Source organism: Schistocerca nitens, chromosome 12 (assembly GCF_023898315.1).
Source record: "Schistocerca nitens isolate TAMUIC-IGC-003100 chromosome 12, iqSchNite1.1, whole genome shotgun sequence".
Lineage (NCBI taxonomy): Eukaryota > Metazoa > Arthropoda > Insecta > Orthoptera > Acrididae > Schistocerca > Schistocerca nitens.
Window position 1 is genome coordinate 15,910,224 of NC_064625.1, and position 14,851 is coordinate 15,925,074.

At 38.7% G+C, this 14,851-nt stretch overlaps 1 protein-coding gene across 3 annotated transcripts in view; it reads right to left on the minus strand.

Annotated features, from left to right (window-relative positions):
• Positions 1-6,435: 6,435 nt before the first annotated feature.
• The window catches only part of LOC126215323 (uncharacterized), a 209,218-nt gene continuing 200,802 nt past the window's right edge, over positions 6,436-14,851 (minus strand). For all 3 annotated transcript variants that reach the window (XM_049942003.1, XM_049942004.1, XM_049942005.1), the window contains 2 exons: positions 11,053-11,259; positions 6,436-6,993 (listed from right to left, as the gene is read on the minus strand). In XM_049942003.1, coding sequence (XP_049797960.1) covers positions 6,877-6,993; positions 11,053-11,259 — 324 coding nt within the window. In that variant the 3' untranslated portion in view covers positions 6,436-6,876. The remainder of the gene's footprint in view (positions 6,994-11,052; positions 11,260-14,851) is intronic.

The following is a 14,851-nucleotide window of genomic DNA, read 5'->3' on the forward strand; positions in this document are numbered from 1 at the left end:
TGCTTTGAACTGCCCATTCAGTGCCTTACTATGGCTACACCATTATATTCCTCATTACAGTGTGCATCTTTACCCATTAAGTACCAGTGTCCTATTTTGAGGACTGAGCACATATTTATTTATAAATACACAATAAATTATTAATTTGCAACTATTACTGTTCTACATCATTTGTTGAAGCTTTTTATAACAAATGTATGCTTACAGGAAATTAAAAGCAATAAATCCCACCATTAATTAATTATTGAATACTAAGGCACACTTTTCGTTATTACAGGTATTTACTTTATTGACGATTTAGTAATATTTGAAATATGTGGCAAAGATCTTTTTGTGATTATTTATAGTTAACAATATTTCTTTTAAAATACTTGCATTGTTAGCTCGATTGGAGTTATGTTCATTGTTTTCCATTGTTATAAAAATTGGTGTACTCGAAATAGGACACTGGGACTTGGGGTTATCATTTCAGTTATTTGTATTGCTGCACGTTCGAATATGAAACTCTGCTACTGCTGATTTATTTTCTTTTTAGAATGTGGTAATTTTACCAGATTTTGTTGCTGAGGTATGTAACGACTCCTCTTTTACATATATATACTACAGGATATGAAGTTACTTTGAAATTTACAGCGTATTATGTAAGTATATTTATGAATATGTTACCCATTAGTAAATAATACAGTTCCAGATGGACAGAGGTATTTACACATTCCCTTTTCTGTAGTTTGTGCTAATGTATTATTCATTCATTTCACTTTATTTTATTACATTTTATTTCGTTTCATTTTATATAGATTATAATGGCCTTCAGACGAGACAGATACCTAACTAACGAAGAAATAGAAGAAATTTGGAATATTTGAGGAAAATTTGTCAATTGACGAAGTGATAGTCAAATAGTATGGACAAAGTGGACTGAAACAGTTTATCCGAGGCAAGCCTATTAGATTTGGCTATAAGTTGTGGTCTCTTTGTGGAGCAAGTGGCAACTGTTTCAACTTTGATTTATACTGTGGAAAGGATCCAAAAAATACTGCAAGGGGTGACCTACTATTGGGATCAAGAGTAGTCCTAAACATGCCGGACTGCATTGAAAAACCGGAGAATCATTGTGTGTACTTTGACAATTTCTTCACTAGTAGAGACTGGCAACTGGGACTGTCAGAGAGAATAGAGCAGCAACGAACTGAAAAAGACAGTTCGAGGAAACTATGACTACCAGTTCGACAGGAATGGTGAAGTCTTATTTCTTTAATGGCACAACAACAGATGCGTTACAATCGGTACAAATTTTGACAAAGTTGAACCTTTGGGAGCAACTACACGGTACAGTAGACAAGCAAGTAAGAAGACACAATTGCAACAACATGGCGTTTTGAAGTCATATAACGCGTACATGGAAGGTGTTGACCACCATGACTGGTTAGTTGGAAAATATGCGACGGCAATTAGAGGGAAAAATGCACTGGATTTACTGGATTTCAGACGTGCTGTTACAGTTACATACCTGAAATTGGACACTGGAAGACTGTATATTGGACGTCCAATGGAATATCCATTAAGTCACTTGAGAGTGATACCAGACATCAGTTTTTATGGAATTGGGCCTTATGATTGACAAAAGCAGCACGCAAAGAAGATGTGTAAGAGCTAAATGCAACGGGAAGCCAAAAACATTGTGTTAAATGCTGTGTAACACTGTGTGTGAAGTGTTTTGTACCATTTCACAAGAAATAAATAGTTAAGACTTGAATACAGTTTAGTATGCCATACGATACTGTTAGATCCCAGCGTCCTATTTTGAGGATGGCCATTATATCAGCATGTATAAATATTCTTTGGCTGTTTTTGTACTTATTGTGGTTCGTACACTATGTACATTATAATCAAGGAATAAAAAATTCAATTGTTAAAAAAAATTAATTTGGGACTTAATGGGATAAAAACTACAATTACAGCTATGCTTTAGTTTCGTAATCTCATGCTATAGTACGGCAGTGACATATATTGGGTGCAGCTCTCTCATCTCTAACAGGTTCCACAATTTTACAAAATCAGGGCACTTTACACATTACCAATTGCTATGCAGTATTTCACAAATGTTTCTAAAATCATTTCTAAAGTACATGGAGGCATATTTTATTATTTCAAGTAATAGATACCTAAGGTGTGTTTATGCTTTGAAATTGATTCTGGACTTGGTCTTGATTTTCACCCAGTAAATTGGTTCACTGTAATTTTAATGAAAAACTATAATGCTAAAATTAGAGGTCAATACAGAGACTGCTAATATTAGCATTTCTGTAATGCTATCTGCCAACAATGGCATTGACAAAAGACATATCACCTGCCTCCATCCCTCTCTTTGTAGTGTTATTTATTATTCTTCATGATGGGCACCACTGCCTCCTACATTTGACAAACTGATGACAACCTTTCACTCAGGCTGTAGTACTTCCCAAGACTAAGATCAAGTAGAAGTCTTAATAAATATTACAACCTGAGTGGAAGAATGTTGCCTCCATCCCATCAAGTGTCAAGCTGGTGTTATCAGTTTTCCATAATTTCCTTTCAATATTTTCTGGGTTGCAGTGCCTTAGACAGTGACATTCACCACCACATCACGTTTGTTAGTGCATAGTACAATAAATATTGTATAGCTACAACGTATATCACTCAAAGAAATACATAAGCCTTTGTTGCAGAAATTCCTTTTGGGCAAGTCTCAAAATCTTAAACCTTTAAGGATTCCGTTTTAGCATATTCATCGTTAACATCATGTCAGATGGGCCAAGATTAACTTCTCAGGAGGATATGACTTCTATTTGAGAAGCAAAATTCAAATTGTGATCATGCTCAGCTATACATTATCCCTAATTGTAATTTTATACGAACTAATATTTTATGTAAAGAAATGAAAACACTTTTGAAGAAGAAACTGAACCTCTGAAGTAAGAACATAAAAAAATCACAACCTATTTACTCAAGTTTAAAGTTTATATGTCACGTAACCACAATATGTGCTGTACACTTTTGCAGAACTTATCCCGTATCACCATTTCAACTGTTCCCAGTGCCCAGGATACAACCGTATTGTGCCTCCGATCTGCTTCTTTTCCTAAAATTTGGATTAATTAGTACCAACCTTAGATGCCCATATTTCCCTCTGTTTTCAATGAGCTCAAGAGAAAGACTGTGAAAAGAGGAAGCCAACAAATAACAATAGTTTTCCAAGATGTGTGGTGAGCTAGTTGTTGTTGTTGTTGTTGTTGTTGTTGTTGTGGTCTTCAGTCCTGAGACTGGTTTGATGCAGCTCTCCATGCTACTCTATCCTGTGCAGGCTCCTTCATCTCCCAGTACTTACTGCAACCTACATCCTTCTGAATCTGCTTAGTGTATTCATCTCTTGGTCTCCCTCTATGATTTTTACCCTCCACACTGCCCTCCAATGCTAAATTTGTGATCCCTTGATGCCTCAGAACATGTCCTACCAACCGGTCCCTTCTTCTTGTCAAGTTGTGCCACAAATTCCTCTTCTCCCCAATTCTATTCAATACTTCCTCATTAGTTATGCGATCTACCCATCTAATCTTCAGCATTCTTCTGCAGCACCACATTTCGAAAGCTTCTATTCTATTCTTGTTCAAACAATTTATCGTCCATGTTTCACTTCCATACATGGCTACACTCCATACAAATACTTTCAGAAACGACTTCCTGACACTTAAATCTATACTAGATATTAACAAACTTCTCTTCTTCAGAAACACTTTCCTTGCCATGCCAATCTAAATTTTACATCCTCTCTACTTCGACCATCATCAGTTATTTTGCTCCCCAAATAGCAAAACTCCTTTACTACTTTAAGTGTCTCATTTCCTAATCTAATTACCTCAGCATCACCCGACTTAATTCGACTACATTCCATTATCCTCGTTTTGCTTTTGTTGATGTTCATATTATATCCTCCTTTCAAGACACTGTCCATTCCATTCAACTTCTCTTCCAAGTCCTTTGCTGTCTCTGACAGAATTACAATTTCATCGGCGAACCTCAAAGTTACGAAACAGTTACAAAACAGTAAGTCACAAAAAAAGGGATAAGTAAGAAAGTGTTTTTCACAGCAAGCTAAGACTTTTCAGACCACATTCATCTCCTTACAGGCTGACACAAATGCATCTCAGGTTTATATTTTTCTTTACAGGGTGGCTGCAGTAAGTTTAGTTTATGTAAGTTTTGTAGCAGAGTGTATCCCCAGGCCTATTTAGTGAATGTCAGGTGTACTTATACAGTATTACTTTTCTGTATGTGTAAAATGGAAACGAGAAAAGCAGCAGTGATTTTACTTATGCCTGTTAACCAGGATGATATATGTCTACAGATTCTTAGCATGTAATTCTCTCATGATCCATAAATAGCTGTCAGATTCTTGGAAGACCTGGCGGTACAAACTAATAACTGTTTTTTTCCTTAGTGGTTAATTGTAGTAGTAGTCCTTTGGACAATGACATCGTTATCAGTGCCGCATTCAGCAAGAAATATAACTGACTTAAGTATTATACTGAGACTCAAATTGTCTGAAGTGTGCCACTATATTGCATGATTACAGAAATCCGCTTATAATGAACATAATGTTTCACATTAATCACAGCTATGAAAAAAAAGAGAATGATTTTATGTCAAGGGTGCAAGGAAAGATGATTCTTCAATCTGTTTCCTGCAAAGTGATTCTACTGCCACCAAAGTACATTTCATGCAAGGCCCACGAAGACAAGATAAGGTGAATGAGGGCTCTTACAGACACGTACACACTTATCAGCCAGAAGATTATGACCACCAACCTACTATTGATATAAACCTTTCCAGGTGTTGACTCCATCACCTAGCAAGGAACGACTGCTAGTCAGACACAGTGCATGTAGTATCAGTGAGCCTGCTGTCTGTGTGTAGAATAGGGAAGGCACACGATGTATCCGAGTTTGACCGAGGGCAGATTGTGATGGCCCAGAGGCTCAACATCAGCATTTGAAAAACTGCACGACTTGTTGTATGTTCTCCAAGTGCTGTAATGAGTGTCTTCAACACATGGAGCAACCAAGGTGAAGCCACATCCAGACACCATGGGGTTGGGTGGCTACCCCTTATCACACATGTCGGACATCGTAGGCTGTGCAGACTGGTGAAACAGGACAGGTGTGAACTGTGGTGGAACTGTCACCATCATACTTTAATGATGTGCAGAGTACAAATGTCTCTGAACACACAGTACACCAAACATTCCTAATGATGGGCCTCCACAGCCAACGACACATGTGTGCCAATGTTAACACCAGCAACTACAACTGAAATGGGCACATAAGCATCGGCACTGGACATTGGAATAGTGGCAGAGCATTGCGTGGTCTGAAGGATCCCAATACCTTCTTCATCACGCCAATGGGAGGGTGCGAGTCTGTCACCTTCCAGGGGAACAGCTCCTTCACATCTTTACTGTTGGACGGATACAAGTTGACGGCGGCTCCATTATGCTCTGGGGACCATTCATGTGGGCATCCCTGGGTCCAGTGCAGCTCATGCAAGGCACCATGACGACCGAGTAGTATCAGACACTGGATGCAGATCACATACACCCCTTCACGATTATGCTATTTCCCGATGGCAGTGGCATTTTCCAACATGGTAATGCGCTGTATCCATGACCCGTGTTGTTTGATCTGTCCACGGTACAAGAAGTAGCAAAGAAATTTTGAAAGAAACTTAAAATTTGAAGACAATAAAAAATTTTAAAGTTTGCCAACAACACTATAATTCTGTCAGAGACAACAAGACAGAAAGGCAGCACGAATGGTGACACAGTTGACTGACCCATGAGAGAAAATCTCGGAGATGCAGAAATGGCGTATGCTTAAACACGGATGTGTACTGTCCCACATAAGCTCACTTACAATATTTCATGAAACAGTACGAAGTGGGGAATCTACAAGAGTACTGCGTCACCCTTAAGTATTGTCCTGTAGGGAAAACACTATGTATTGCTCTTGCACAGATTGAGAAGGAAAGGCTATCAATAAACTGATCAAAGCCTATACAGAGCCATTTAAGCAATTAACCTGGAACAGGAAGCGGTTATCCTGGAACAAGAAACAACCTACAAACGTGTTACTGTGAGAAGTATCCTTTGCCATGCACTAAACAGTGGTTTGCAGACCAAAAATAAAGATACAGATTTGCTAAATCTGTCGAGCTTACATTGACACCCAGGTTGACTTCTGCTACTGTAACAAAATAATGTGTCAGTTCCAAAACTGTGCCCATTAGTTTAATGTAATCATAACATTAACCTTTAAGATTTTTAAGTTAAAAATAAAATACAGATACGTAATACACAAAAAGGTCAGATGGTAACAACACTGATGAACACAACTGCAACACTTCAATTAGGAAGACATTTAATAGATCAAATATTCCTGAATTTCTACAGAGACAAAAATTGAGTCTGTCCAATGAGGTGAGTGTTCACTGTCTCCCCACACAGGCTCACCTGGACCAAACAGCCACACTTCATTACTGCATATTCTCATGAGGATCAATACACATTGTTAGTTTACATGGTTTTACACACACACACACACACACACACACACACACACACACACAAATTATACCACTTACATCTGACACATGCATAGGAGGATGAGTATTTAGTGACACTGATGCCACCTTCTGAGGCCGATACAGATACTGACTGCCCATGCCGAACTGTCACATGGCGTGTTGCGGTGCCACCAATTTGCCGCACATGCTGCTGTGGCCACTGACTGTCAACACAGAAGATCGTCCTGGCCTGCAAGTGCAGGCCCTCTCTGCCGGGCACTACATCACCTCGTACAGCCGCACATGCTCTGCCTCCTCCGCTATGTCCACTAAGCCAGGTGCCTCGGGGTCATGTGGTGGCACCGGTCGCACCCACGATGTCAGGTCGATGCCCGTCTGCAAAAAGCCCATGGATCAATTGTTTTGGAAAGATCTCTCTCTCTCTCTCTCTCTCTCTCTCTCTCTCTCTCTCTCTCTCTCTGTGTGTGTGTGTGTGTGTGTGTGTGTGTGTGTGTGTGTGTGTGTGTGTATATGGACTCCCTTACAAAATGTGAAATTGACTACTAGAACTAGACATCATTAGAGGCCCATGTCAGTATAAAATGAGGCAGAGAGTATTATGTTGTAAGTAGAGAAGCAGGAACAGCAGAATGGCACAGCTGGAAGGGGTCGCTGACTACTAGCGTGGACTATAGTCCTATTAAAATTACCTGATAGTTGACACTTCACATGTTTCCTCCAATCTGAGCACTCAACATCATGCCCAAACCATTCGCTCTTGCCACCAAACTGCCATAACAATTGGTCAGTTCATTTCCAATTCTTTGTCCGGCATTCTTTCGTGATGTGTTTGGATCCCAAATCGTGGGTCTGGCACTTTTATTTTCTATTTCATCTCACATAATAACCACACCAACTCCCCCCCCCCCCCCCCCCCACACACACACAAACAAACAATGTTAATGAAATACACACATTTCATAAACAGCACTAACCAAATACTGCTGGATACTTCTATGCAAGATGTGATTCAGCATCACATATACAGTTAATATAATCATATAGAACCATTCAATTAACTGATTTAAATGCAATTTTTATTTCTAATTCTTTGCCAAGTCAATTTTCATCACTGTATTGACTATTTTATTGCTCTTATTTTTCCTCCTGTCATTCTTTTTTAGTTTGGAATCTGCCTGTGTTACCTATAATCTGCAACCAAGTGCCAACGAGGACTGTTTATCTGCCAGTACCACAGCAGCTCTTGTAGCCAGAGTGAGGTCAGTTTCAGCTAATCAATGACGGTGAGAAATTACAGTTTGCTTTTACTGCTGAAATTTTTTCCGTCTTGCTCATAAAGGTTAGCTTTAATTGCCGTGAACAAAGCGATTATGATTTTACTTCTGCTGCAGATTATTGACCACCATTTCCTTGGAACATCATGAGGCTGGGGTTAGCTTAGGACAGGGATTTAAATTCAGGGCTATAAAACCTGTCTTCTGCCATTTGGTGTTTGTGTATCACCTATAAGCCAACGATAGCCAGCAGCTGATATGGCAACACTGTAGTGGCAAGTACAGATGTCAACTGTTGTTTTGTTGTTGTGGACTTCAGTCCAGAGACTGGTTTGATGCAGCTCTCCCTGCTACTTTATCCTGTGGAGGCTGCTTCATCTCCCAGTACCTACTGCAACCTACATCCTTCTGAATCTGCTTAGTGTATTCATTTCTTGGTCTCCCTCTACGATTTCTACCCTCAACTCTGCCCTCCAACACTAAATTGGTGATCCCTTGATGCCTCAAAACATGTCCTACCAACCGATCTCTTCTTCTAGTCAAGTTGTGTCATAAATTTCTCCATAATTCTATTCAATACCTTCTCGTTAGTTATGTGATCTACCCATCTAATCTTCAGCATTCTTCTGTAGCACCACATTTCAAAAGCTTCTATTTTTTTCTTGTCGAAACTATTTATCGTCATGTTTCACTTCCATTTTTGGCTACACTCCATACAAATACTTTCAGAAACGACTTCCTGACACTTAAATCTATACTCGATGTTAACAAATTTCTCTTCTTCAGAAACGCTTTCCTTGCCATTGCCAGTCTACATTTTATACCCTCTCTGCTTCGACCATCATCAGTTATTTACAATGTCATCGGCAAACTTCAAAGTTTTTATTTCTTCTCCATGGATTTTAATACCTACTCCGAATTTATCTTTTGTTTTCTTTACTGCTTGCTCAATATACAGATTGAATAACATTGGGGAAAGGTTACAACCCTGTCTCACTCCCTTCCCAACCACTGCTTCCCTTTCATACCCCTCGACTCGTATAACTGCCTTCTGGTTTCTATACAAATTGTAAATATCCTTTCGCTGCCTGTAATTTACCCCTGCCACCTTCAGAATTTGAAAGAGAGTATTCCAGTCAACATTGTCAAAGGCTTTCTCTAAGTCTACAAATGCTAGAAACGTTGGTTTGCCTTTCCTTAATCTATCTTCTAAGATAAGTCGTAGCGTCCGTATTGCCTCACACGTTCCAATATTTCTACGGAATCCAAACTGATCTTCAACTATTGAGTAATTTTAATCAGACTACAGCCATCGTATGTCACCTCAGCAAGACTGCCAAGTGAACTGTTGGTGATGAAACTGTGAAGTGGAAACAATACTAAGGAGCAATCACAGCTAAACAGGAACCGAGACCTCACGTACTGACGGACAGAAACTGTTGAGCTTTGCGGAGGGTCGTACAAAATTGCATGATATCATCAAAAGGAATCACTCGTGAGTTCCAAACTGCTACTAGCAGTCCAGCCAGCAAAATGACTGTGCATAGTGAGATAAAAAGAATTGGGGTTCGATGGTCATGCAGCACCTTGTAAGGCACACGTATCTGTAGGCAATGCTAAGCAACACTCGAAGAGGCGTAAAACCTGACACCACTGGACAGTGGCTGATTGGAAATGAGTGATTTGGAGTGATTAATCAAGCTCTAAGTGCCAATCTAATGGGAGGGTTAGGAGTTGGTGAATGTCTGCAGAATGCTATCTGCCATCGCTGTAGAGCCATCAGTGAAGAATAGAGGAGGTTCTGACAGAGTGTGAGGGTATTTTTCACAATTGTGGTGTGGTTTCCTTGTTGTGCTTAATAAAACACTAAATGCAGAAGTATATGAACACATTTTACAGCATTGTTTCCTGCATACAGTAAAGCGATAGTCTGGAGACAACGATTGATTGTATCAGCATGACAATGCACCCTGAAGCATTAAGTTCTGACAAAAAAGAAAATAATAATTGGTTGAAAGAGGAGAATGAAGGCCTTCAAATAAGCCACATCAATCAAAAAACAAACAATTTCTAGAGAAGCCGAAATTCACATGCACACAGTTTACAGATATTGTAAAATATGAATATTTGTTTACATAAAATATTTCTACATGAACTATGCACTCTCTCATCATCAGCAGTCTGCACACTATACTGTGAATAGTCTAGTGAAATACTACACACTTAAGAATTTAGCCATTTTATGGAATCGTAGTATATGCATTAAGTTAGTTTACATGAGGACATTGGGATGTAAAATCAAGTTTCAAACTGCATTACTGGCTGCTTCATTATGTGCAAGTTGCTGACGAAAGTAAACCATTTTGGTTTGTTCAAACTTTGATGACATGAAACCAATAGTTGTACATCATCTGTGGTTAGGTGTCGCATAAATAAAGTTAAATACAAGGTGGGAAATGGAGGAAAATTTGCACTTCTCAGACATCTACGGCATGCGAGGCACTTGTAGGATTTCGATGGTGTCGATTATAAAAACAAGCACAAAGTGAACTACGAGAAATACCAGCAACTAAAACATCTGGCCGTAGAACAGACAACACCTACTATAGAGGCGAATACAAATACCCCACTTGCAAAGAAATGAAACATGATCTGTAGTTTCAGTTCTGATAACAATGCTTCATACATTAGAGTATCTTTCTCTCTTGTCATATTATTAGCTCTATTAAGATGAAAAGTGAACTATCCTAGTTACATTCTGAGATAGTGGAAATAACTTTTTGGGTCTTCTACAATAGCTTCTTGTAGCGAAGTTACTGAGCTGACTTCTTCTTCTTCTTCTTATCCTCATTCTCCTTCTCTACAAACACAATTCTTATTTTTTTCTCATGTACCAATTTCACACAGACAAGTGTCAACTCTGTCACTACTTGTGTACCTGCCAAAACTTTCACTTCTGAGACCGAACGACAAAACGAAAGTGTACTCGTGTCACTGTGTTTCACAAAACGAGTTTTGCAACCCAATGTCATTGTATAAACTAGCCTTTACATGTAGAATGGGAAGAACAAAAGAAAACATTTAAGGGTTGGAACTGTAGCACATAGACCTCTTCTGTCTCACTGTATCTCCCACCTGCAGGGTGATGGCCAGCACTTACCTGTAGGTGGGCGAAGGCTGCCTCAAGTGCGGGAACCGTCACCAGAAGTGCGCCCGGCCGTGCAGCCGCACGCAGGAGCCGCCACACCGCCACCTGCTTCTCCGCCGGCATGAAGAATTCGAACACATTGTTCATCACAATGACGTCCGCCGCCCGGATCACGTCTGCCGCATTAGTCACGTCGCCTTCCAGTACCACCACTCTGTCCTGATAGAAAATGAGTGTGCGTCAAAATTGCTTTCCTCCATAACAGTACAAGGTCCAGTATGAGAAGGGATACAATCTCAGCAAGGCAATACAGTGAGAATTACACTCGCTCGTTTATGAGTGTGACAGTCATTAAAATGTCTACAATCACTTCGAACACTTTGACAAATGTAGTATTTGAAAGAAAGCCAAATAGTGTAACAAATTGTATGGTAACATTTCGGAACAACATTGAACGGTAATTCACAAGTAGGGACTGTCGTCCAAGATCAAAGAATTTGTGAAAGTTGAAGTTTTATTCAAATCTCTTGGCACGATTTTTTTAGCACCTGTATAATTCAGTGACATCTTTTGACAAAGGATGTAAAAGACTAATAGTGTCTCCTCATTACCCTGCACTTAACGAATTTCACAATCAATTATCAAATAATACTCATAATGAAAACCAATCCACAGGGTGCCTACTCAAACTTGGAGAAAAAAAATTCCCTGAGAATTACACCAGGTGTGAAGAGGAAGATGGCATCAAGAAGCTCCTGATAAATTAATGGTCTGCATGGGGGAGGTGGTGTGGCAGCATACCACAATAATTATTTTTTCTTTCCTCTGAGCTGAGCACCAGCCATAAGCAGTAATTTAACCACCGTTTTCAAACATCAGCAATTTATGTTGAATAATATTCATATATTTAATGCACTTTGAGATATTAAGTATTCTAAAAAGTGCAATTTATACAACTCAATAAAATTCAATTTCAGTGCTAGGTTAAAAACACAGAATTCCCTCAGATTTCCCTGATTTTTCCAGGTAAAATGTAATTCCATGAGAGTTCCAGGTTTTCCAGAACTGTCACCCTGTTCCATAATCAACATGAAGCCCTGAGAATTCCAGGTTTTCCAGAAGAATTGCCACCCTGATCTATCATCAACATGAAGAGGAGTTATCATCAATGGAGTGAGCAAGCAGAAGGAGTCTCAATATTGATTAACAGAACTAGAACCTGCGATCTTCCACTTGTTGCCAGTCGCAAGAGCCATCTTGCTTTCTCACTTCATCAATAATTACTTCTTGCCTTGTCGATGGTGCATTGTTTCAGCATCATTATTATTTGATAATTGGTTGTGCAGAGTTCTTTAAGCAGAATGGATTGAGACATCATTATTACTTTATTAAATTCTTTGTCAAAAGTTGTTACTTTAATTCCATATTTTCAGACTTTGAATTGTAGACCCTATCATCAGTTCTCTCAGTTTTTATTGTAGGATCCTTTGCTATTTGGAACAGTCGACTCCATCATTCTGCGGATTTTATTACCCGACTACTGCTCTTTAGATGGGCGTTATATTCTGAACTGACTGAGATGTTGGACCGTCAATTTAAGCTCGGTCTAGATTTTTTATGAAATGATTGTGAGTGCTTTTATCCTTTATTTACTACATTGTTTTGCAACTTGGGATACAGAAATATTGTTTATTATATTCCCCCCTTTTTTTCCATTCAGATGTACCTGTATACCTGACAATGCAACTGTAAGCTGCAAAACTAGTCATTTTAATGAAGGATCATTTAACAGCTGCTGCAGTTTATCAAGATGTATTTCCAGATCTGTGGCTGCCCACAGTATAAAATGTTTTATTATTGAATTATAGTAACAAAACCATTCTATGAGATTTGAATAAAATTTCAACTTTCACAAATAATTCAATCTTTAAGGACATTCCCTATCTGCAAATTATTGTTCAATATTATTTCGACATGTAAATGTAAAATTCACTACATACCGGTAACTTGGCCTTTTTTTTCCCTTTAATACTTCCTCTGACAGTGTGTTCCCAACTGACTATATGTGTAGAAACCACATTAATGAGTATCATGCTGGTGCATATAACTCACTGTTGAGCCAAGACATGCTGAACTGCAAGCTGTCACAACTCAGAGAGATCATATCTGCTTTCATAGCAGATGAGATGCAGCAATCGTGACCTCACAATGTGGTATTTATCCATAAAATCACTCACATTTTGTGTGGGTTTCATTACTTCAACTCTTGTGTTCGGAAATCTTCTCATCAGCATTCTGTAAACCATGTACTGATTCATTCCATCACTGTGTAACTTTGGCTCGTATGGTCCCACAGAACTCGATTAAAAAACCACAGGGAATAAATGGTCAGATCAGGAGAAGGGATGGCTAGTCAAGGAGATGGGGAGAAGTGCAGGAGAAGTGAAGACCGTCAAAAGATGTAATATTGTGAAGTGTGAACAAAAAATGTTTGAAAACACAGTAAATGGAAGTTGTGGACAAAATACCTTCACTACCCTTCCACTTATTTGACATAAACCACAATACACTTTTGGCAATCTTCATTATACTCCAATATTTCAGTTGCAACTGGCTGTAGAGCCATCCTGCCTCAGAGCACCATTCTGTCACTGTGCAAATGCTTAAAAAAATGGATGTTTTATGCAAAATCCAAAATTTGTTTGTAAACTGAATGAATGCTGAAGTCTGAAAGTGTAAGCTTGAAGGAAATTCAAGGAAAATAATTTAGTGGCCTACTTTTAATACTAATTTATAAAAGCATTCCGAAGCATATAAGTGGTCTGATATGAAAAATACTAATTTGCACATTTTCTTTGGAAACGCTGTCTTTCCTGAATCTGTACAGCAACACTCGCCTGGAAATTCTCATTCTTTGTTGCAAGGAATCAAATTGGGATCTGAGGGAAAGAAAAACTAGACTCTATTACAGGGTGTATACACAGAAAAAAATCCCTGTGTTTTCCCAGATTTCGTGTTAAAAATACACTTTTTCCCAGGTGAAAATACACTTTCTCCATGTTAAGTGACAGTATACTTTCCCTCGGAGCTCTACAACTCACTAATCTTTTGAATGGGAAAGGTTTTATACTCCAGCATATACATTGTCAGCATTTTAGGAAAAAAACAATGTTTTTAGGAAAGATCTTTGAAGTGCAGCAACATGTAAATTGCGTTTTGATGTGCAGCAACATGTAAATTGTGTATCTTCTTATTATGAAAGTATAAACACGAATTTCATCAAATAGAGCACATTAGTTTCTGTGGCGCTGAAAGAGAGATTGCCGTGTAGTTTTGTTAAGCAATCATAGCTCACGTCACATCATCTCGCGAGCAAATGACAGCAGATGCTCGCAGTATAGGACACGTGATGATGTCAGCCAACAGCAACATCACTATTAAGTATCAGGAACATACAAATAGGAAAAGTTAATGGTTTAAATTACTGTACATATAGTATAGCTATAAGCAAACCTAAGCTTTCAAAAGTAATATTGGTCCTTTTTCGAGTGTTAGTCTAAAATTTTAAATAATTAAATATAGGCTAGTCTACAGGGTTTGAAATTTTTCTAAGTGGCTGGTCCTCAAAAAGAGAGTTAACTGCTCTGTAATATAAGAAATTCATCACGCATTCTCACATGGAACATTACTCATCTTGTATACTTTGAGAGCAACGCTTCTCAAACCACCATTTGCAATATTTTCCCATGACCTGTTAGAAAATGTAAACAGTTGTAACATCACATTCATCGAAAGCTGTTTGTTGTTATGC